This window comes from Scleropages formosus, chromosome 4 (assembly GCF_900964775.1).
Source record: "Scleropages formosus chromosome 4, fSclFor1.1, whole genome shotgun sequence".
NCBI lineage: Eukaryota > Metazoa > Chordata > Actinopteri > Osteoglossiformes > Osteoglossidae > Scleropages > Scleropages formosus.
The window spans coordinates 2,825,251-2,849,555 of NC_041809.1; the positions used below are offsets into that span (position 1 = coordinate 2,825,251).

General features: G+C 49.0%; 2 protein-coding genes across 12 annotated transcripts in view; both read left to right on the forward strand.

Annotated features, from left to right (window-relative positions):
* Positions 1 to 35: 35 nt before the first annotated feature.
* tsnax (translin-associated factor X) lies at positions 36 to 8,735 on the forward strand. Of its 3 annotated transcripts, none has more exons than XM_018740062.2 (6): positions 36 to 445; positions 2,562 to 2,669; positions 3,109 to 3,223; positions 3,886 to 4,022; positions 6,406 to 6,527; positions 8,173 to 8,735. In XM_018740062.2, exons 1-6 carry the CDS (start codon positions 439 to 441, stop codon positions 8,545 to 8,547), a joined length of 864 nt encoding a protein of 287 aa, XP_018595578.1. In that variant the 5' UTR covers positions 36 to 438; the 3' UTR covers positions 8,548 to 8,735. The 3 variants fall into 3 exon arrangements, with proteins under 3 accessions (XP_018595578.1, XP_018595577.1, XP_018595575.1); XM_018740061.2 differs by lacking the exon at positions 36 to 445 and adding an exon at positions 1,402 to 1,572; XM_018740059.2 differs by lacking the exon at positions 36 to 445 and adding an exon at positions 1,627 to 1,702.
* Positions 8,736 to 10,216: 1,481 nt separating this feature from the next.
* The window catches only part of disc1 (DISC1 scaffold protein), a 37,739-nt gene continuing 23,650 nt past the window's right edge, over positions 10,217 to 24,305 (forward strand). For 3 of the 9 annotated variants that reach the window (XR_003797636.1, XR_003797635.1, XM_029251464.1), the window contains exons 1-6: positions 11,906 to 12,573; positions 18,316 to 19,265; positions 19,362 to 19,431; positions 20,778 to 20,931; positions 21,423 to 21,531; positions 21,617 to 21,849. Coding sequence is in view for 7 of the 9 variants with exons in the window: in XM_029251464.1 (XP_029107297.1) it covers positions 12,522 to 12,573; positions 18,316 to 19,265; positions 19,362 to 19,431; positions 20,778 to 20,931; positions 21,423 to 21,531; positions 21,617 to 21,849 (1,568 nt within the window). In the remaining 2 variants the exon portion in view is untranslated. Of the gene's footprint in view, positions 10,256 to 10,968; positions 11,096 to 11,905; positions 12,574 to 18,315; positions 19,266 to 19,361; positions 19,432 to 20,777; positions 20,932 to 21,422; positions 21,532 to 21,616; positions 21,850 to 24,305 lie in introns of those variants that run through there. The other 6 variants (XM_029251462.1, XM_029251463.1, XM_029251461.1 and 3 more) reach the window with 6 other exon arrangements.

Here is a 24,305-nt window from a genome sequence, read left to right on the forward strand (position 1 = left end):
CTCGCTCGCTCGCTCGCTCGCGGGCGGGGTGGGGGTTGAGAGGGGGGTGCGGTTACTGTGTTACAGTACTGTGCTTGTTGTATTTGCACTGAGGTACAGTGTTTTTTGCGGAGTTAGTAATACATTAGTAATTTAGTCACGACATTCTCTGCGTCTCCCGTTGGCTGTGGACGTTATTTTTACAACACACGACACTTTAAACATGAATTATTAAGCCTTGGACATCTAAGACAGATGGATAAAGCCAAGCAAGCAATTTAACAAACAGACACGTCAGCGAATAAAAATAAAAGTGCTCGCGTGTGACAAGAACACACGTGTTCATCAGTCTCGTAATCATCCTTGGCGAGCTGTGGTCCGAACGCAAATGAAATCCAGCGTGACGTAACTCCCTTTGGGCATTCATTCCTTTTATCAGTCTGAAAAGAAAACGTGAAAATGGAAGGTATGAACCGCTCAGTCTCACAAGAACTGGAGAATTATTATGGTTAAAATGTGGATGGGCCAGATTTTTTCTTCTAAATTATTTATTTGTGCTTGAAAGTATTATACTCGTGTATTTCGATTACTCCATTAATATCTTATGTTTATATTAAGATAAAGTTGTGTTTTTGTTGTTTAGATATGATTTGAAATAAAGATACTGATTTCCATAGCGCAAAACAGGACGGCACCAGGTGGCGCAGTGTTTAGAATCGCCACCTTGGGATTTACCCTGAAATTTTCTGCAGTAAAAATTGGCCAGCTGTATAAATGGGTAAATCACTGGAAATCACTTGGGAGAAAAGTGTCAACTAGCAGCAAATGAAGTTGGCTTCAAAGGCCTCACGGAAAAAGTGATTCTTTCACCGTTTTTCTGTTACGTCATACAGATTTACAGTATACTGTAGCGGCCTAGTGACGGGAACCTCCCTGTCATTCCTGCCGCGTAGCTCATACGTGTTGCTGTCATTATAATAAGCATGTGACGTATTTTCTTAATTCCTTTTGACAAAAGGAATTGTATGTGTGTGTTTTTGTAATATTTGGTTGCTCGCAGAAAGTATGTCTCCTCTTGTCACTGCGTGGGTTTATGTTTGCTTCATGGGTGGAGATAATTTAGGTTTTTAATCTTCTGCACTTTGCCAAAAACTAAAAAGAACAAAAAGAAAACGCAATCCCGGATTCCTTGAGGCGTCCGATAGTTAAAAGAAATACATTTCCCAACATTCCATATCGCTTTTTGCACATAAATAACGCGCAGGCCCCAGACACGAAAGGGGACACTTTTCAAATGCCTGTGGCAAAACATAGCAAAAATTCTTTTCAGTTCGCTTGCGAAAGTTTTGATTTTTTGTAATAATACTCAGCGTTTCTGGAGATGTGCTCTTAGTGTTTCTTTTTTTGTTTAAAAACTTTATTTATGTTAAAAAACATCAGGCAGCGATTGGGGCGCCGTTGTGAAACATGGCGGTAACCCTAGCGCGTGCAACTTAGAAAAAGAGTCTGTAGCAGATAGAGACATTTTAGTAACTCTGTCCAGATATCATCTATTACATTAACAGGATTGTTTGCAAGTCATGAGCACGAAAGGTAACAGGCGCGCGACTGAAACGCGACATTATTGCGGAGTTTTGCTCACAGGCGGCGCACGCGAACTGCATCATGCATGTATTAATTAACATGCCTGTGTCTCGAGGGCGAGGAGTTATTTCCCTTTATGGTGAAAAAATACACATTGTACACGTTATATTAAAACCCATTTGATAAAGCCAGATAAGCCGGTGTGTAAATTGGCTGTTAGTGAAACCTGGAAAACGATCTTAGTGCATTCCAGATTCAAATACTGATTAGCTTCTGAATTTGTAAAGTATACTTCAGTCTTTTCCTTGTTCAGTGAAGTCTGCGTGAGTATTTGTGTTTTTAAAAATATAACTTGTAAAACTAGTTGGCTTCAAACATAAGTCCTGAGAATTTCGGTTTGTTAACAATAATTATTTGACGGGGGGGTTAAATGGTTCATAAGGTAAGTGGGCGTCGCGCGCGCGACGAATAACGGCAATTGACAGCACAATGTTGCGTCGCGAGGACAATCAAACCAATTTAGATTGTTATATAACAGTGGCCACGCCCACCTCGCGTGACCCGCCGCACGTGAATGAGGGTCGAGGGTCGCGTGCGGCTATAGTTACAGTGATAGTTAATAGAGCTTATAAGTAATTCAGCTGTTGCACTGCACAGCTTAGTGGTGTGTTGGCCTGTGCATTTTTAACTGCAACATAAACTACAGCACAAACTACTGAATAGTTAAATCAATCAATCAATCAATCAAACCTTTGAAAGAAATCTTACTGCTGTGTGCCACAAACACTTAGAAATGACATTTCAAAACAATGGAGAGTGTGTTGTAAATGAAGGTGTGCACAGAATTTAAGAGTAGATCATTGAAAGGTGTGTTGTGTGTGGGTAAGATACAGTGTAAATCTTGGTGTCCAGTTTTTATTGTTTCACATTGTCTCTTATAGGTAATCCTTTTATAATCACGCATATCATCTTCTGTCTTAACCTGGTTTCCCGAGTAGATGGAGGCTCCCGCAAACGGAAGCAGGACTTCCCACAGGTGCAGAAACCTGAAGACCGGCAGGACAGCGATGTCAACTCGTCGTCCCCCGTGATTACAGCATTTAAAAGTAAGTTTACTTGGTTTTTTTTTTTTTTTTAAAGTATAAAAATAAACAGCAGTTCTTGTTTCTCACTAGAAGGTCTGGCTGGGCTGTTCTGAGATCTGTTTGTAAAGTTACCCTTATTACTAAGTTTCTTTGATTTGTTCACGGGTTAGGTTCTGTAGAAATCTCAGATATGGCTATAAAAATACTTTGTATTCCAATGCTGTTGGTTTTGAGTCACATGAAAATAAATACTAATTTAAAATTACTGAAAATAAAAAATATGTTCTGTTTGCAAACCCCTATTCAGCACTGAGTGTTGATCAATTCATCCCACGAACTTGCCTATGATGTTGTTCATCCTATTGATCGCTACTGCTCAGGAACACCAGACACGGGCTGTAAATACTGTGGGAGTCAGGAGCGTGTGTTTTTTCTAACACAGCTCATCTTCTCTGCTTAGCGTTTCAGCTGGAACTCGACACCAGACACGACAAGTACGAGCGACTGGTCAAACTGAGCCGCGACATCACCATCGAAAGCAAGAGGACAATTTTCCTGCTCCACAGAGTAACCAGGTCAGTTCAGGTGGTCGTTCGCTTCAGTCCGTGTCACTGTTGTCCCTTCCTGTGTGACTGTTAAGGATTGTACACAGCTGTGTTTTTTGTCCTGTGCCCTTAACATATCAGCATCCAGTTGGGCCTTTTCTTCTTAAGCCTTTCAATATACCACTTTGTCCTAGAGCAGAAGCTTGCATAGTATGTAGAATATACAGTATAGTAATTACAAAATTAAATAGAATACAGGTATTTATGAGTGGTAGAGTACTCATTAATGAATTACAGGCAGTCACTTTTTCGCTGAGTAGCCAATTTATGTATACCCAAACACTGAGTGTGAGCCAAATGGTAAGAAATACGGGGCCTTGAGGCAGAGCAGGTTCATTGTTACCATACAGCAGATGGAGTGGTCGTCCTTTACGACCAAACGCTTAATAATATAATAAGCTTGTCAGCAGTCATAAATGACATGGGTTATGATTCAAGGACCATCTGTATGTGCACATGCTGCAGCCATAAACATCCAGATGAACTCAGACTGTAGACCTCCCAACGCAGAGATACACACATGCGTGTGTCACAAGGATGCGGTGAAAACACATGTACTCCCAGGCTTGTAGTGTGTAGCTTCAGCGAAAGGGTTTCGTGTCTAATCATGTTACGCTGTCTTTGCCATCCAGTCCCAGCGTCCCGTCAGCGGAGGAGGTGCTGGCCGAGTCAGACGCGAAGCTGGACGGAGTGAGGCAGAAGATCAAGCAGATTGCCGAGGAGCTGCAAGGGGAAGATCTGTACCAGTTCCACAAGGCCTTCACACCCGGTAAGGGGGCACCTGCGGGGTCCTCAGGGCAGCTGTGAAGGTCACACCCGATCCTGCTGTTGCCTCCACCCTAACACCCCCTCCTAGGCATCTCTGCACATGGAAATTCCAGCGAGGTACAACAGCAGTTAGTGGTGCGTTACAGGGTGAAGGGTGAACCTTTTAGGCTGTCTAAGTGAATTTTATTTTGTTGAAAGGCTTGTCGTTAAGTCGACGTCTGCTCTCGTGCTCACTCTACGAGAAGATGGCAGTAGGAGGTTCTTGTGGGATGTGAGCGGCCAGTCGCTGCAAACACGTTGCAAAAGCGACTCAGGCTGAACGTACTGGTCTGACTGATTGCTGTTTGAAACTCGGCTGTAAAGCATGTTATAAAAAGGTGGCGTACTAAATAAAACTGGCTTTTCCGAATGTATGGCTCGCCGAAGTTCATTTGGAGAAGAGTTTGGTGAGTGCGTGGAGGTGCTGGCCCAGCCAGAAGGGCATTTCTGCGTAAATAATTTGCTGAACGGTTTCCCATCAGACTGCAGCTGCGATCGCGATGATTGTGTGAAAACGCCAAGCACGCAGGACAGGAATTGTTGTGCTGCCCTTGATGTGGCCGGAGTGGCACGAAAAGACGTTTTCCCGCTGGCGTTTCCGAGGCCGGCCGCTCTTTGCGGGGCCGACATGTCGTGTGCCAAGTTCTAAAGGAAACATTAAGGGCTTATTTTGCCCTTTTAGCAGTTATCTGAGAAGCATGGAAGTCCTTTTTAGATGAGGGCCGCAGAGGAATTGCCAGCACATCCCGAAAGACGTGACCAGTGGCACTTTCCACCAATTAGGGTTTTTTACCCTTCCCTTCATTTTATCATCTTTATTAGATTATGCGAGTTCTCTGTAATGTCGGAGATATTTCCCTCGGCTGATAAAAACGACTGAAGTCGGCGCTCCCGGTCACGTTTAATGGGTTTGTTTTTGGGCACGGCTTCTTGAAGGGGCTGGATTTGCACGTACTTGTCACTGATAGGGACGTGGTGTGGCGCTTTGCTAGGTGGGTAGCGCTTCCTTTGATAGTGCGGACTTGTGGAAACACGTACTCCGCGGCGCGCTGGAAACAGAGGCACGGCGGAGCCAAGGCGCCACAGCCCAGCTTCGAGCCCAGGTTTTCTCGCCAACGTACAAGGTGCCAACCATCCACGCTACTCGGTCATTATGTGTTTATTATAGTATTTGCAATACGGCCGGAATTTCTGCCAGCCGCTAACGCGGACCTTATGACCTTAATATTGAAACCAGAAGGTTAGCGGCTCAGGAAATGGTCTTTTGGCCCATTCTTTAGGAACATTGTGGTAAATGTGGGTCTGAATAGACAGGTGCTGTGAAAGTGACCCTGAAGGGAATCGATGAGTTCAAGTATATGATGAGCATGACTGCCAGCACAGGGGTGGTTTTAGGAAATTGCATCTCAAATTTGTGCCCTCCTGTTCAGATAAGGACAATAACTGTACTGTGTTTGTGGATGAACTCATAAAATGTTGTCACTGTTTATGTTGCTTTGACCCAGTGTAAAAAGTTAAAGGGAAACATCTGTTTTGAAGGGTCATCTGACACAGAAACGGGCCATCAAGGGGGAGAAAGTACTCAGTGTACACAGGTGGAGCTGGAAGTCTGAGTGTCATTTACATTTATAAATTTAGCTGAGCATTTCCTTCAAAGCAACTTATGGTGTTGAGCTACTTAGTTATTCACCCCTTTTACACACCTGAGTAATTTTACTGGAGTTATTTAGGCTAAGTACCTTGCTCACAGGTACTACAGCTGGAGGTGGGATTCAAACCTGTAACCTTTGGGGTTTGATAGCTTCTCTACGACTACAGCCACCCTGACTGCAGTCGCAGTCAGTAAAAGCTTAATTCCCTTGATTTTTTTTTTTTTTTTCCCCCCTCGTTATGTTCTGTAAAAAGTCTGAGATACACCTTGGTAAGATGTAAATGTTGGTTTTTTTTTTTTTTGGAGCTGCAATAGAATTACAACTGGAGATGACTGGAAATAAGTGTGGCACCAGGGTATAACGTCATATACCATAGTCCTGGGTCCTGCACCGTCTTCCTGCGAGGTGACCGTCTGTCTGTCTAGTGCACTCTGGAGACCAGTGACCTCAACCGCTCCCCTCTTTACCACAGTACACACTGCGCCAGCTCCGTGCAAACACAGATACTGTTGCTCTTTCTCACTTCAAGGGGCACTTGCGGTAAAGCGTCGGTCGGAGTTCAGCGCGGCATCCAGGAGCCGAGGCCTGCCGAGACGTTAATTAGCACCCTAAAGAAAACCTTAACCACGGTGTTGTGTTGTTCTCTTCAGATAACCGTGTAGCCTGGTGTGTAAAGTGCTCTTCCCTTGCCAGGGATCCAGGAATACGTGGAGGCCGTGTCATTCCAGCACTTCATCAAGCACCGCACTCTCATCAGTCTGGAGGATGTCAACACCCGCCTCGTGTTCCTGCAGGAGGACAAGTCTGAGGCCAAGGTGTGTGTGTGTGTGTGTGTGTGTGTGGGGGGGGGGGGGGGGGATTATGGTGAACACACACTGAGCATTCATTGACCAGATAGATGGCTGGAAAATACTTTTCTGGGCACCATGGGAAACCAGCTCTGTTTGCATGTTTTTCCTGTGTGTGTATGGGTTTCCTACAGGTGCTCTGGTTTCCTCCCACAGTCAAAATAATATCTTTTTGTGTGTGAATTGATGACTCTGAATTGCAGTGCGTGCGTGACAGAGAGACTACTCTATGATGGACCAGTTTCCCGTCCAAAGTATACCCTCTCTCATGCCTTATGTTTCTGGGATAGTTTCCAGATCACCAGCACCCTGCATTGGACGAGCAGTTATTGATAGTTGATCAATGTATAAAATAAATTTTAAGTTTTAGAACACTTCCCAACAAGGCAATTTTCATAGTTACAGTAATCACTAGTAACGCTTTTAAAATTTGTCTTGGATGTCATTTATGATAAATGACTAGTCAGTTGTGAACTCATTTGTAATGATACTGGTGGTAGTGGTACAAACTACATGTAGTATACACATGGTTTTTGGAATATGAGATTTATGTGAGGGTGATGTGTATAATCTTTGGGAGAATGTCCTTGTACAGTGATGCAGATCCCTCAAATTCATATTTATTTTTTTTTAAATAAATAAGCTTAGAAAAAATAAATGTAACTTGTACAACTTTTGAAAGTCAGCTCAGTACCGCAGTTTTCGAGCTTAGATTCACACCCCATTCCCACAATATTTACCCCAGTGGCTAACAGCTGTATGAGACCCCTGGGGTTCACTTCAGGGGAAAAACCGTTTTCTAGATTTCTGTCCGTTGATGTCTCCAAGGCAGAGGCCTAATTAGTGCAGGGCTCCGCCCACTTCCTTTTGGCCACGCCCACTTCCTGGCATCAGCTACAGGCTACGTTCAGTAAAGCACTTAAGAGTGGACTTATCAGATTGGTCTGAGCTGTGTAATTTTTTCTTTTTCTTCTCTTCCATTTTTAGAACAGAGATAAGTGTCTGCTCTGCACATTGACATGGATGCTTGAGGATAAGGGCCTCTTTCGCTGGGCCAGATCCTGTTTTTAGACGACGTGCTTTCATGACTGCATCGAGTTCAGCAGACCGTTCTGCCATCTTTTTTTTTTTTTTTTTTTTTTTTTTTTAGAAGCAGATGGTGGCTGTTGTGGTGCTGAATGCAATATACGTGATGCTCTGTGAACGAGCTGTGTTTTTGGTAATGTTCAGCATTAAGTGTTACTTGAACGTTCTAGAAGGAATGACAAGTCATAGGCATCTTCAGGGGACTTTGCCAGCCTGTGTGGAGTAAGGCCATGCATCCTTTATCAATCAATGCTTGTCCAGTGCAGGGTGTCTCTAGTAATGGGGCAGCTGGTATTGTAGCTGTTAGAGCTCCTGCCATCAGACCCAAAGGTCACAGGTTCAAATCCCACCTATCCACTGCTATACCCTTGAGCAAGGTCCTAAATTGTTCCAGTAAAATTATGCAGCTGTGTACTGTAAATGGGTAAATAATTGTAAGCAGCTTTTTCAGAAGAGTGTCTAGTAGATGTAAGACTATAAAACAGATGTGTAACATCTCACATGGTGTTTGTCCTCTGGACCGCAGGACCCCTCAGCTGAGCCACAGGAGAGAGAGGTTCTGGCCTTCCAGGTGACACCCATCGACTACCTGCTAGGCGTGGCCGACCTGACGGGCGAGCTCATGCGCATGTGCATCGGCAGCGTGGGCAACGGCGACATCGATACGCCCTTCCAGCTCAGCCAGTTCCTACAGCAGATCCACGACGGCTTCTCCTACATCGGCAACACGGGGCCCTACGAGGTCTCCAAGAAGCTGCACACGCTCCGGCAGAGTCTGGCCAAGGTGGAGGACGCTTGCTACACCCTCCGCGTGCGCGGTTCTGAGATCCCCAAGCACATGCTGGCCGATGTCTTCGCGGGGAGGGCAATGCCCATGGACCCTGATGAGGGTGTGGCCTAAGGTGACCTGCCCCCCTCACCACCACCACATTTGTGTAGTATGTGATTCGGTGTCAGAATATCGTTGCTTTGATAAGTGTCGGACAAGTGGAACTGGAGCCACTCTGTGCTTTTTTTTTTTTTTTTTCCTTTCCCCCCCCCTCTCCCTCCCCTAATCACATGCCCAGGGTGGAGGGGGTGCTGTGCTCGGGTCCGAATAAAGAGTTTGTGTTAAGGTGGTGCATTTCCTCCCTCGGCCCATCCCTCCTCGCTGCAGGGGGTGTACGAGTGTGTTTGTTTCATACAGCCTCCCTGCACCCTGCCCTTCTCCAGAGGACAATGAGGATGTTGGCACTGCTCCCACCTCTATATGAATTTTCCCGAGCGAAAACAAACCCGAAATAACGCTGGCACGATTGTTGCCCCAGGCCATAAAGTTTGGCAAACAAGATTACACATAATTTTTTTTTTTTCCTTTTTTTTGGTGGATGCTACAACCTCCATGCTGTGCCTGTAGCGGTGGCGCTAAGCTATGCTGTGAGGGAAGTTCAGTCTTCTCTTTGTTGGGACTTGCAGCTGCAGGGCGCTGGGGTCCTGAAGCGGGGCAAGAGGGAACTTGGGCTGCGCTGTCAGCAACAACGAACGGGATGTGGCTGCACTGCCAGGAGAACGGGTGCTGAAAGTGCTGCTTGTGCACACCGTTCATTCAGAGTGGAACAAGAATGCGTCTGTATGGTGGTCCCTCATCCCCCAGTTTCGGCAGCTGCGCTGATTTCCTGGCACGGTCCCTAGAAATTCCCAGAAGCTTCTGTTGCTTGATAACCCCCCCCCCAGTTCTCTGCTTTGTTTATGAAGGCGCATGAAGCCAAATTTAAAATTTTGAGCAACACTGACCAAAACCTTGTCCTTACATACAGGGAAAATATTTTTAAATATGTTCTAGCCTGGCGTAGAGGAAAGGTTGTGAGATACTGCCATCTAGTGGTAGGTGTTGGTCTTACAGCACATTTGGTGCCTCCTGAGACCCACTGATGGTTCTCATGGCTTTGTGGGGTTTCAGTGGTAACAAACCGTGTTCACTCCTGTTTATCAATAACAGGACACAAGTCAGTATTACTTGAACTCAGTGTAAATACATTAGCAGGGTTATTAGTCAGATTAGGGCTACAGGAGCACCTTAGGTCCATCCACACAGCTGACCTTCACAGTTCTGTTCTGCTTGTGAGCTTTTAATCGTTCCTTAATCCCTGGTGCGACAAATGAGCACCTGCTGTTCTCCTGCCTCATGGCCTGTGTGACAAAAACCAACCACAAACAGGAAGGCTTTGGCAGTCTCTGTGCAGCTGTTTTTTGGACCTGTGCTTTCAGACTTTGGACGGCAGGGTTTCGGGGGCTGTTGTTGGCAGAGATCTTCGAGCCTAGATCTGCTCTCTGGACCTCAATATTTATCCAGAGTTTTGTCACTCTTAAGCCTGGGTTCATTTAGCCAGCAAAAGGCCAGCTGCGCGGGTGACAGGTAGTGTGGGGGTAAGAAGGTGGATTGGGGGAGTGGCTGTGGTACTGGATGAGGCTCCGAACATCTTACTCATTGCCCTGTAAAAAAAAAAATCAATCTGCAAGAACAAGCCGTACCATAACATCCTCTAAATATAGTTTTTTTTTTTTTTTTGAAACAGTTTAAAACCCAATAGAGGACATCTCAGGAATGACAGAGGAGCACTAAATGAAGGGTAGGGGAAGCTGCTTATAAAATATCTACATTTATTATCTGACAATTTTCTTTAAGGTGGCTTAATGTTAAGGTACTTGCTGCGATTCACCCATTTACACAGCTGGGTAATTTTTACTGTATCAGTTTGAGATCAGTACCTTAAAGGTACAACGGTAGGAGGTGGGATTTGAACCTGGGTCTACAGAGCACAAGACAACAGCTTTAAGTTCTGCACGAGCTCCTGCCCCACATGTTCTAGAAAAGCGTAGAATACTGGCACGTGTAGGATCAGAATCAGAACGAGCTTTATTGCCAATTGCACATACAAGGAATTTTGTCTTGGTGACAGGAACTACCACAGCACAGACAGAATGACAGTGACAAGACAGGTGAGAAGATAGAGTATGTGAGCAAGGGATAAAAAATATTTAAAAATATAAAGTACCCAATCTACAAAAATAGTCACTAGATACAAATGCAAGGGAGTGTGAGTAAGAGATATGTGATAAATAGTTATAAATATAGTGTAAGATAACAGTAAACCAGGGAATGACGGTAAAGCTGTGATCCCACACAAAGTGAGAGTTAGAACTTGTAGTAAACTTGTCAGCTCCAGTGCTCTCAGGTCCCTCCCTCTGCTGTGGAGAAAGGTACTTCACCATGCTGTAGCTGTGTAAATTACTCGGGGGGTGAATCGTAGTGCAGAATTTCTCAGCAGCAACTCCTCGACAGGGGTCCACTTCCCCGGAGCATCTTCAAGCATCACCCTCATCATCGTTCAGAGTAACGTCACCGTTTTGGGATGTGGAGCTGGAGGCCGCAGCTGCTGGACACAGAGCTCATAGTCCTCTGACTACAGGTGTGGTGGCCCACAGCTCACCTGTCACATGCGTGCTGTCAACACCCACACACACTGCAATCCAGCATGTTCTCATTTTCCTGGACTCTAGATCTAATCTTTGCCCCCCAGCGTGTCCCTGATAGCGGAGGATCGGTGGAACAGCCCTTAAAGACACACAGTGCTTTGCTTGATATTGATATTTAAACTGTAATACATTTATTATTCTGCCAAGCGGTCCTGCTACGTTTCACATCGACAAGCATCCGAAACCGACGTGAGGTATTAATAGAGTAAGACGGGGAGTTTGAAAAATGCAGCAGGAAATGTGTAATGTTCCTAAGTGCCACAATGCAAAGCGAAAGTGAGCAGAGATTCTGCAGTGACACTTAACAATGGGAGTTGCATTGAAACGATGGGAGGGAGAGGGAGAGGGGGAGGGGGTGCTGCTTGAGGTGTAAAGGGGCACAGATCATACTTACATGGCCATGTATTCGTTTAGAGACAAAGTGCATCAACAACAGATGAAGAGCTTTAGACACAGACACAGGATTTGTCTGATACCAGTATGTTGCTGGTTCACATCCCCTCCAGTAGCTCCCAGAAGTGACATTGAAATAGGGAAAACACAGATAATCACAGTAGATGGTGTTGGGCTCATTTGCGTAGCTGTCAGGAGATCAGGAGAAACCTCTTTAAGAGACACCTATCTCATTTCGAGACCCTTCTCAATTGTGGGAGGGATTCAGCAGCTTTGAGGGACAGAGGGGGTTCCTTCCACCACACTGGGGAGGATGTTGAGTTTGAAGCTCTAGTAGCAGTTGGGTGCAGATCTTCTCACGGTCTTCTTGACTGCAAGCAGCCTTGCTGAGGGCAGCTACGGGAATCCCGTTGCCAGAGATGAGCAGGGAGGCTCATGGGAAATCATCGGAAATCTTCATTACTCACTGTGGCGGTCAGTAATGGGGGTCCGAGTCCAGTGTGTTTGGAGGAGCAGCCGCGGAAAAGGCTACATTGTAACGGGACTCGCATTCCCTCTGCGCGCGCCTACATTGTAACGTCATGTAACGGAAGTCACATTCCAGCAGGAGGGGCGGGGGAGGCGCGTTCCCGACGCCACTTTTCCGTCGGTCGTGAGCAGCTCGAGCTGGACTTTCACGGTCGTTTTGTGAGGTCAGATGAGCGGAGCGACGTGGATCGTGGAGCTCTGCGGCTTTCCCGCGGACCGAGGTGAGGGGTCCAGGCAGGAGAACCGGGTAGGACCCGAGCGGCTCTGTTTTAAAAATCATCTCGAATCTAAGGGAAAAAAGGCACGAAACTCTGCGAACGGAAATGACTTCGCGTGCGCCGGCCGGGTGCTCTCCCCGCGGTCCGTTTTCAGGGAGCGCGTGAACCTCGCGCCGTCCCCGCTCCTCCGGACTCCGGAGCCGCTGATCTCGAGCGCGAGATGTTCGCAGGGATGGTGAAGCTCGAGAGGCGGCCGCCGGGCACGAGCGCAGGTAAACACACACACCGCACTGACTTGTGCGCTGCTTTACACTGCTTTACACCCTCCACACGTCATGAAACACCTCTTTATTATAGGCACTTATATACACTAACTGTTATACACTGCCAAACACCCCATTTTTACTCCCATGTACGAATATACATTGTTACACTGTTATACACTGCCAAACACCCTCTTTTTATTCTTGTGTGTGTACACAACACGCTTTTCTGCTGTGAATCCTGCAGTTAACCTATATTCCTCCTTTGAGTTAAATTAATAAAGACATTTATAGTTAAATTAATATAATATTCAGCCCTCCTTCCGAGGGATTCGACCGCTGAGCAAAACTGTGTTTATTTCCTCAAAGTGCACTTTTCCACAGACTGATCGGATCCCGGGCTGTTTTATTATTTTGATGAAGACACTGCCAAGTGAGTGTCATACTAGTCTCCAGCTTCTCCTATTTGGATAAATATTTAGTGCTTGTGGCAGTTAGTCTGGGAAACGGAAAGATGTGAAGTTCAGCTGCGTTGGTACTGCTGAAAAAGTGGGTTTCTGGATTGTTCCACGATCCAGTGTGTGGGAATCAGAGGCGCATCGTGTTAGGGGTTCGGGGTCTGCTGCGTGGGTGCAGTGTAGAAGCTGTGGTTACAAACATCTGCCTTAATTCACATGACACGTCGCATGAAGCAGGCATAAGAGGCAGCTGGCGCTGCAGTGGTTAGAGCTGCTGCCTTTGGCCCCAAAGGTCACGGGTTTGAACCCCATCTCCCTGAAACACGGTGGCACAGCGAGTAGCGCTGCTGTCTCACGGCGCCTGGGCGGTGCGAGAGATCGTGGGTTCGACCCCCGCTCGGTCCGTGTGGAGTTTGTATGTTCTCCCTATGTCTGTGTGGGTTTCCTCCGGGTGCTCTGGTTTCCTCCCACACTCCAAAGACATGCTGTTCAGGTTCCCCCATAGTGTGTGAGTGACAGAGAGAGATCTATGGATGAGTGACCCATTGTAAGTGGTGTATCTAGCAGCGTAAGTCACCGCGGTGAATAAGGTGTGTGGGCTGGTAACACTACATAGAGTTCGTTGGAAGTTGCTTTGGAGAAAAGTGCCTCCTAAATAAATAAATGGAAATGTAAACAAGGTACTTACCCTAAGTTCCTCCAGTAAAATACCCAGCTGTATAAATGCGTAAATAATTGTGGGTACCTTAATAGTGTAAGTCGCCGTGGAGAAAAGTGTCAGATAGGTGTGAAGCGGTTGAGGTCCGTCATGGGGAGACGGACTTCTTCCCGCAGCATCACGAACTTCATTCCCGCTTACTGTGGCCTCAGATGGGAACGCACACTGGTGGTGGAGATGTTGAAGATGCTCTGACTTCACCACCCCAGTCCTGTACTTATCAGGATCCCTAATCCATGTAAAAAGTACTGCAACGCAATAAGAGAACTGAAGAAACAAGCTCATTTTAAGTTGAGAGGAATGATGCAATTGTATCATTTTTGGTACGATGGTGGTTTTTTTTCCTTTTTTTACTATAGTAAAGTGGGATGTGGTGCCTTCGCCACACTTCTTAGCCTCTTCCTCCAGGTTCTTGCTCTTAAGTCACTGTGGACAAAGAGTGCGTACCCTGTGCCCTTGCCCTACCCTTGCACACCTATACCTGTACCCGGCGGTGCCCACGTAGACCCCCAGGTGTGTGAGGGACCCCAGGCGCTCTGCCGCACATCTGGAACTCTTTAGTCGGGGCCGCTCTTTAGCCGCTCGGCGTGTTTTGCCGGTGGATGGAGAGAAGGGGTGGGAAGCGCAGCGATGGCAGCGGTTCGCTCTGCGCGTTAACCGTCTGTTTTCGTAGCCGAGGATCTCGGGAGCTCCGCACGCGCGGGTTCTCCCCAATTCGGCTCCGCCGAGAACTTTTCCCGTTTCCGTTCGAACAAAAGGGCCGAACTGGAGCCGCCGCGTTCAGACAGGTCGTGTTTCGCTTTGCTTTGTTTGGCTGCGTCGGACGTGGACTCTGAGGGTGGGGTTGGAGGGCAGGTCTTTCACTCTATGTAGTATGGACAGCTCGGGGACACCCGGGTAGTGTGTTTCCTTGTCTGGACATAAGGGGACGGGGGGACGGGGGGCTCACTGCCCTGAACACCCGTCACCCCATGAGGCTCAACTGTAGGAATGTGGTCTATTTTTTTGGACTTGTTCTCTGCTTTTAATTTGCTGTCACCAACCCTCCCTGCGCGCGCGCGCACACACACACACACACACACACACACACACACACACACTGCAGCCTAACTTGACCCGGGTGGTGCAGGCCTGTGTGAGAGAGCCCAGACTGTATGTCAGGGTGCATCATGGGATTGCAGCGGCTTATGGCTTCCAGCTGCTCCTTGAACGTTGCCCATGTGAGCGGCGAGGAAGTGCGGGACGCTCAAGTGCCAAGGTTGCCGTGGGAAACGGCGAGGACTCATTTCACGGGATTTGGACCTGGCATTTCTCAGTAGCCCTCGTGTGTCATCGCGTGTCTCCCCCCCACCCCCCACGCTGTCTTACACTGTCTTGAGTGGGCTGGGAGGGTGGGAGGAGGGACCGAGAACGGTCCTCATGAGCGGCGCATTGCCCAACAGACGCAGCGCGGTGTCAGCAGAGGAAGTGTGCTTCTGACGTGACCCCCACCGTGGTAATACCGCTTGCCCCGCGGAGCGGTGGAGGAGGGGAATCGTGGTACAGAAAAGGGGAAGAGTTCGCAGCAAACAGCGACTTTCGCTTCCTCTGGTTGTGCGCCGTGTACGTCTGACCAGTTCCTGCAGCGAGGAGGTGTCCACCTGCCGGGTACCCCCGGCAGTCTGGAGAGGGTAACAGTACAACAGCTGGAAGCTCCTCTCTAACCCCCGGGGGGGAAATATCAGAGCTTCTGTCTGCGGAGACGATCGAGACGATGGAGACTTCCGGAACGGTGAGTCTGACTCGCTCATCGGGTGTCAGTAGTAGTAGCCGGAGGCTGGAATCGAAATGCAGAGACAACTGAGGGTGGATTGTGGGGCCTCCAAGTGCAGGAAGAGACTGGGGCATCAGTGGGGTGTTAATGGGACACAAAGACGTGCGCGTGTGTGTGCGCTCGGAAAGGAGGGCCTTTACAGCCATGTGCTGCCGCTGTTCACGTTGGTCCAGGATGCTGGCAGAACCTTTCAGATACACACACACACACACACACACACACACACACACACACACACACACACACACACACACAGAGTTTCCATACTCTCGTCCAGCAGCCCTGTCCGGAAGACACAGGTGCTTGGACAGATCGCCATGGTGATGATGCGCTCCTGTTTCATTTTGGGAGGGGGGCTGGAACAGCAGTGGTCTCACTCGGTGCTGTAATCCTAGTAAGGGGGGGGTGGGATACAATATCATGCTGTTGCCAGTCTTGATCTGCTGCTCTGCAGGTGGTGTGTGCCAGGCTCCGGTATCCCGCCGTTGATTTGGGGCCCTGTGAGGGGCTCTGGGTGGGGAGGGGCGGTCTCTCTACTGGATGCAAGTGGCTGGAAGCTCCAGACTTGAGAGGATGCGCTTCCTGATGTCCGGCGACTGTCGACTCTGGAGGGAGTGGGGGATGGGACCACTACGACACGGTCGTATTTAATGTTGAAATTTGATTTTTGGCCAACGTGACTTCATATCTCACACATCTATGTGTTCGGCACATGCTCTGCAACGCTGGAGTAAATTTTGGAGTGAATGGAAGTGCTTCAACAGCAGACAAGACAGAGGTGTAAATGCACAGTTGTTGCGGCACGGTTTGTTTGTTCGATGCAAGAGATGGATTCGAGACCCTTCTTGAATGCTGGGAGGGATCCAGCAGCTCTGAGGGGCACGGAGAGCTCATTTGACCACATCGGGGCTGTAACTGAGGACCCCTTGTTCAGGGCACCACCAAGCATCCAGAGGTGTATAATGGTGTATTAACTCTTCTGCTAGTGTATAAGTACAATGAGCTGTGGCGCACAGTGAGTCCAAAGCGTCTCTGGGTTCGCAAATATAATATGAATCGGTGACTGGAAACTTACTGATCTTTGACAATTGGCTTTTTCTCATTGTAGTCTTATAGGAACGTGACGTGTTGCTCACGTCTGTTGTAATTTTGGGAAATTCAGTCAGCAGATGAGCATTTAAGGTCCTTTTATGCGTACGTGACAGTAGGAAAATGTATTCGGCGAGAAGAAGCCCCTGGAAAGCCCCAGGTGAACTGAAGGGCGGTTCTATCAAAGCGTCGTCACTCTTAAGACATATGACCCGTTACGTCCTCTTATGCCGAGGTGCTGTGTTGACTGGTCCGGCCACCGCTCGTGACTCTGCGGATGTTCAGCAAATCTGGGGTCGTTCACAACCCCCACCGTGACAGCAGAGGTGGGGCAAGTGAATGTCCCCTCTGTCCTCTGTGTCCCCCTCCTCATATCAGGGTGTCTCTTGTGTTCAACGCTCTGAATGGCACTGCTGTTCTGAGCCTCGCTGGATCCCCTGGGGGGGGCGTTCTGAGAACAGGCCTTTCTGCAACTGCCAACTTCTGCTGTGGACAGATGGCTCTTGGTGCCTTAGGCGAAGGGACATGTCTCTCTCTCGCTCACACACACAAGGGTGTGAGGCCCCCCTTTTTGGGAGTGATGCACACCTTACCTGAAAAATGCTCTACTGACTTGAAATATAGGGACTGTACAGGGAATAAAGTAAAAGCACCATGATGTTTGTAGGACCACCCAGAGAAAAAGTTTGCTTTGTGAGATGACATCTGTCTGAGGGGCAGCCAACTGCACAGTGTTTAGACCTGCTTTCTTTGGATCTGAAGGTTGCCAGTTTGACTTGCCACTGCTGCAGTACTCTTGAGCAAGGTATTTACCTAAAATTGCTCCAGTAAAACTTCCCCAGCTGTATAAATGGGTAAGTAATTCTAAGTTGCTTTAGAAAAAGCACTGAATAAATGTAATGGAAATTTAGTGAAAGTGCCAATTTCACAAAGGCTCGAATAACCATGAAGGGATACATTCATCCAACACTGTTGTGTACCATTCATGTTGCTCACCCCTAAGATATCATTCTGGTACTTTACAGCTTTCAAACAATGCTCACTTGTTGTTTAAAAAAAAAAAAAAAATCCTAATATGTGCCAAGAAAACTAACCCCATACATTATACTTCCACCACCAGTCTAGAGCTGACACCAAGCAAAGATGGATTCATTCTTATTATGCCACGTTCTGAATCTTGCAATCAGTGTGTTGTCACAGAAACTAATATTGTATAGACCAGGTAACTTTTTTACATTCTTTGGTCATGCAGTTCTGGTGACTTCATGTCTACTAGGACCTCACAGGATGGACTTCTGCTGCTGTAACACATCTGGTTTAAGGTTAAAATACCTCTCAACCTTGTCTGCTTGCTTTATGCACCAAGTCACAACCATGTGACTCTGTGACGGGGGGGGGGGGGCGAACTGCATCTTTAGATGGCCATGTGTACCTAATAAAGTGGCCCAAGTGCACGTGCATCTGTCAATAGTAGCTTTGTTGAGTTTTTAAAAAAAACTAGAACAAGAACAAACCACTGGCAGGTCCATAGGACTCAGATGTGGCTCACTGGCAATGAGACATCCAGCGGCGCTAAGTGTCTTGCTGCACATTGCTACAAAGATGCCGTGATGTTACAGTAATAACTGTAATAAAGAGTGTAAAATAGTCCACCGATGGTTCACGTCTGTCAGCAGGTGCTCCGGCTGCGGTCCCAGTGGGACTGAGCTCCAGGAGGAGGCTTCCCAGGAGACCGGGGTACATGAGGGCGGATCTTCTTGGGACACTTCAGAGCACCGCCCAAGAGGATGGGCAGAGGTCCACCCTGACCAATGGAGAGGCTTCCTGTCCTCTGATTGACAACCCTATGGACAAGTCCCAGCATGGCCCCCCAGCCTCTGGTCCTGGCTGTGTCTCACTGCAACTGAACCCTGTTATACCAACATTTGTCCCTCCTGCTGGGGGATCCAGGGATGGGTCCTTCCTCCAGGGCAGGGACTTGTCCTTCACTCTTTCTCAACAACCCAGCAGGCTGAATGTTGCTGACCCTACCCTAAGGGACAGTTCTGGGCTGCGGAGTAAACCCAGGTTCGATCCAGGAACACATGTAGCCCCTTTGTCCCCAAACCAGCATTCAGCTAAGCGTGACCGTTTCAACTCCAGTTTCAGTTTCATCCGGTTGTCTCTGAATTCGGCTCAGGGGATGGACGGCTCTACAGGGTCCCCTGAGCAGTCAGAGGACAGACCTGTCTCGCCAGGAAAATGGGGACCCGTGTTCGTCCCCTCAGGTCAGTTGGAGCCCGCATGTCCTTCACTGAAGCCTGGACTCGCCCACAGCACCGATTCCAGTTCCCTGCCCGTGTCTCCAGAAGTAGAGCGGTCCATCTGTCCAGAACCATGGCGGGAGCCCCCTGCAGGCCCCGCCGACCGCAGGGACGCCCTCCCAGACGCCGACTCCTGCTCCCTGGATGCGGAGGCCTCCTCCTCTCTGTCGGTGGACTCCTCCGACGCTGCATCGGGCTCCTCGGTCACCTCTGGATACGAGAGCGCCACGCCCTGTTCCGACCGCGCCTGGGAGGCTCTGGCGAAAAAATACGAGAGCGTCCTGCAGGACAGCCTGCAGAGCAATCGTACGAATGCCAAGGTGAGTTGGAACCCGAGGTCGTATTTGGTGCTCATCCAGGTACCTGTGTGTGCTGAGCTGAGCTGAAGACTGAGTCGTGCTCCCTGTCCTCCCTAGATTGAGTCCATGATGCTAAAGCTGCAGCGGCTCCAGCAGAAGGCCGTCCTCGAGGACGACTACGACACCGGTAAGGCTTTCCAAGCCGAGTCCTGGGGGGGATAAGTGGCTCGGGGGGGAGGATCTTTGAGGCCGACGGTTTGTTGTGTAGTAGGGCTCTGCTGCATTTTTTCCACTAATTTCACACATTACTCATTAACGTAATGCTAATACAGAATAATAATATAAATTATGTCATAACTCAAGGAGCACCTGTACAGTAAAAACACTGTAAATGTTTTAGCATTACTGCCATCTGCTGGATATTATCGGAACCAGGAATCTACTGAGGAGAGTGACTTGTACCCTGTTCTGTTGGGTCTGTAGGATTATACGACATTAATCCAGGTGCAGTTTGCTTCTGCTTCATGCAGTATTTGTGTGTGTTTGCTCTGGATCCCACTTTGTATCATTAGCCTCTGGAGACGACGCTCATCGCGTGTATATGAGATGCTCCCCACGGTGGGGTGTGGGTTCTAATGGCACCCCTGCAGTCACAGGGAAACGGTCCATCCTCTGACGGTTCCGGATGTCCTTCCCTCCGAAAACCCCCCAGAAAAATCCCTTCTGGCAGTGATTTGCATCTGTATCCAGGTGTTGATGAAGCGCTAATGAGATCTGAGAGGAGCAGGTGTTTATCTGTGGCAGCCAATTGCAGAGCATCACAGTCAGTGCTGGAAACAACCTGACAGCATATCCTAAAAGTGTGTGTGTGTGAGATCAGCTAAATGGAGTTTTACAGATGGCCTGCAGTGATGGCCACATACGCAATGAATTATTTTAATCATTAAATAATTATTTGAATATATTTTAATATTTAATAATTAAAGGAGTTGAGGGTGTGTAGTTTTTTGTGCCACACTGTGCAGCAGCCTGGAGGTGCTACGAGACTTGCACGGTTGAGGGTTCGATACATCACGGACGCAAACTTTTTTGATCCGGCACAGACGGCAGACCCAAGCTTGACTGCGCTGTGGCCGAGTTCCGGAACGTGCTGGAACGGGTTCGTCTCACTCCTCCCGACATCCGGCGGTTGCGTTGCATCTCCGTCGATGTGAAAATTACTTTGTTCGGTCCGTTTGTTGAGCTACAGCTGTTGAGACCCCCCGGGCCCCTTTTTTTCTGCCCTTTAAGCTGTGCACAGGAAAGAATTTTGGAAGTCAAAACAGATGTAGTGAGACACACACACTGGAAATTACCCAGGTTCCTTAACTTACAAGCTGATGGGGAAGTCTGTTCATAACTTGTTTTGTTCATAACTCTGGAGTCAGTTTTACCGACCCTCCTCCTGTTTGTTAAAAACTTGGAAAGTTATAAACTTACTCAAGGAGGCGGTGTGCGTTAGGTGACGTGACGTGTCTGTGTCCCCTTCCCCAGCGGAGCACTTTGGGAACAAGCTGGAGGAGCTGCGCCGGGAGAGGGGCTCCTTGACGCTGGGCCTGCCGTCCCGCCACCCCACCGTGGAGCGTTTCCTGGGGCGCCTGCGTGTTCGGGTGCGGAGTGCCATGCAGGGGGCTGCAGGACACCGTGGGTGAGTGTGTGTGAGTGAGAGAGAGAGAGAGAGAGAGAGAGAGAGCAGTTGCACTGCAAGAATGGACTACCCTGGCACAGCAGACCTTCCAGAATGTGCACTCCAGTTGTCAAGAAGTGGCTTGGTGGTTGCCATGGAGACACCCACACGGAAGGTCACGTGACGACGAGGGACGGAGAGTCACGCGAATGGACGTCGTTCTGACTGCTCCACGTGTCCAAAAGATCGAGCGAAAATCCATAATGTTTGGTCTTTCTGGGGAAAACCAAACGAGCGGCACAATGAATTATAACGCTTGATAGTTCAGTTGGCACGGAAATGGTTATTGTTGACACGATACGGTCACGGCCAAAATATTGGCACCCTTTCATTTTCTGTTCGGGTTCGAACGCATTTGGACACGGAACCACCGCTGCTCGGGCCTGATCAACCCGGTGCTCCGTGTCAGTGTGATCGTTACTGTGGATGTTGTTTCCTTCCGTGACGGACAGGGAGGGTGCCGGGTGTCCTGGGGAAGGGGGTGGAGCCTCGCACCTGGAAGTCCTGCAGCGCCCCTTGCTGAGGAGAGAGCAGCTGCGCAAAGAGAAGCAGCTTGTGGAGGTAAGCACCCCCCAGCGTGACGCTCCTGGTCCGAGAAGCGTAAGCGGGTCTGTTCCTCAAAGTGCTTCCCTGTCTGCGGCTCCAGGATGAGATGCGGGAGCTGCAGCGCCGCCTAGCGGAGCTACGGGAGCGGAACGCGCAGCTGGATCGGGACCTCGAGCAGGAGGAGTACCTGCTGGAGGGCGAGGAGGACGAGGGTCCGGCCCTGAGCGGCTGTAGCCCCACCCAACTGCACGAGCTGTCCCGGGCCCTGGAGGACACGGTGACCTCGCAGCACCGGGCACAGATCTGCACCAACCTGCCCCTTCCGGTTCTCAGGTGGGTCCTTACTGAAGCAGTCGGGGGCGGAGCTTCCACCAGCTTGTCAATCAATGGAACAGTAAGGGCTCCCTTATATACTGACGTTTATTTATTTAGCCGTTGCTTTTCTGCAAAGAAATTTATAACGGGGGTGCGGTGGCATAGCGGGTTTGGCCTGCGCCTGCTCTCTGGTGGGTCTGGGGTTCGAGTCCCGCTTTAGGTGCCTTGCGATGGACTGGCGTCCCGTCCCGGGTGTGTCCCCTCCGGCCCCGCGTCCTGTGTTGCTGGGTTAGGTTCCGGCTCGCCGTGACCCCTCAGTCAGTGTGTGTGTGTGTGTGTGTGTGTGTGTGTGTGTGTGTGTGTGTGTTTACAATGTTAAGCTGCTTACGCTGATTTACCCATTTATACAACTGGGTAACTTTTACTGGAACAATTCAGGATAATTTCCTTGGTCAAGAGCACTAAAGCAGGAGGTAGGTTTCGAACCTGGGTCCTTCAATACAGCAGCTGTAACCACTAGGCCACCTGCTGCCTCCATGCCTTTTCAAACCCCTCTAGTCTAAAATTCTGCAGGTTATAAATACCAGACTGTAAACACTATGTTTTTCCGCTGTAATGCAGCTTGATATAACACAGGATGTTTCCTCACAATAGTTCGTGTTCAAAACAAAATATTTTTCACAACTCCCCCCCCCCCGTCTTTTTGCAGAAATGAAGGTTACAACAGCGTCCTTTCGGACCGGTTCGGGTGTTCGCCGTCACTGCATGCGGGTACAAACGGGTAAACGCGATATAATGTGGACTCGCTTATAACTCGGTTAAAAGTCTCCCAGGCGTTTGCGTCACGTGAGGTCGGCAGGGTACGGTACAGCTGCGAGTCCACGTGGGCATCGCTTGCGTGGGACGCCCTGGACGGAAGAGTGAAAGCAAAGCAATGCACAGCTGTGCTCCATCTCGAGGACGTCCTGCGGAGGAGCTGAGAAGACCCGGAGCGTCGATTTCTGGTCGGACGTGGTAACTCGCAAAAGAAAGTTTCCGGAAGGTACTCGAACATTTGATGGGCGCTGTGTGTCGAGCATAACCGCTATCGTGTTGTTTCCGGGCACCGGCACAGAGGCTCGTCGAGAACGGGCTCTCGGACCGGGGGACCGTACGGCTGGACCGGTTCGGGGGACGTCGCCGGTTCTTAGAAGCGCCCGTGAACCCGGGACCCGCGGGTCCATCTCGGCCGTCCTCCAGCTAAACGTCCTGCAATTATTATGCAGATCGGTCTCATCGGGCAGGGATTTTCATCTTCATCTCCATCAACTTTGCACCGATGCACAGAAGAGGCAATCAAAATGCAGAGGCAGGGTCTCGATCTCATTTCAGCTTCTCGGCCCTTTCTGTCCCCGTAAGCGCGGCTCGGCCGAGGGGCGCCGGACGGGTTCGAGACGAACCGCTTGCCTTCTGAGCGCCGGCACCGAGACCCTGGAACCCGCGTGCGTATCCGTGCTGCCGCTGAAATGAGACCGCATTTAGAATGCAAATTTCCCTGTCGGGGGGGCAAAGAAAGCAAACGTGGTGATTGTTTGATGTCTGATGGAGAAAATATCACTGCTACTTCCCTCCTATTTTTATTTATGCCATTTCCTCACTCTCTCTCCTGCTCTGACTTCCCGCAAATGAGACGGAACCCCTCGGCCACCTGGTGTCGCCGTTATGAATTTTTATTGCCTGCTGCAAGAGTCCCTCTATACCCCCCCCCCACCCCACCCCCTGCTCAGGGACTGAACTTGCTGGGCTTTGAGGCAAATGAAAATTTGTTGGTCAGCAGTTGCGAATGACGGTTATTGTTTGCGACTCCGTTCATTTAACTTTCAGCCGTCCCTGTGAGATGTCGCTTCGTTGCTTCTGGAGAACGGTGGGGACTCGCCGATGCGGTATTGATCGTGAGAGCGAACCGCGTTGCTGTCCGATCTAGTCGCGCAACTCTCGTGCACCGACGGTTTGCCACCGGGGGGGTTTCTCACCAGCAGGGGGAGCAGTTTCAGTTAGCGACACTTAGAGCAAAATCGTGATTTCCTTGCCATGACTTCAGATATGAAACGTAAAATTACAGCCAGAATGCGATTTACATATAATTTTTACTCAATTAATTGAGCGTTTAGCCAGAACAGAAAACGGCCAACAGTGCTTTATCTCAGGAACGGCCGTAAGAGCCACGGCGTTATACCCTACTGTGTTTTTTCACGTAATATTAACCGCCTAGATGTCATTTGACTTTCCACGAGACCTTTGCCGTGCCTGGTATGACTCATTCCTGGGCTCTTTCAGTGAGAAGAAGGTAAAACATTAATCGGTTTTCACCTGACTTGCTGCTGTCTGGAAATTGTTGACGGGGTCATTAATCAATGGAGCACGAGCCAAGCGGTGGGATGGCGGTGACTGTCACATGTGGCAGCTGGGAAGGAGCGTGTGCGTTCTGTGAGTGT

Excerpts from the sequence above, each read along its gene's own strand:
- tsnax (XM_018740059.2), top strand. The coding sequence starts at position 1,645 with ATGCATGTATTAATTAACATGCCTGTGTCTCGAGGGCGAGGAGTTATT. Across the intron at positions 3,224-3,885 it reads CTGCTCCACAGAGTAACCAG|TCCCAGCGTCCCGTCAGCGG; the intron begins GTCAGTTCAGGT and ends TTTGCCATCCAG. Across the intron at positions 4,023-6,405 it reads CCACAAGGCCTTCACACCCG|GGATCCAGGAATACGTGGAG; the intron begins GTAAGGGGGCAC and ends TTCCCTTGCCAG.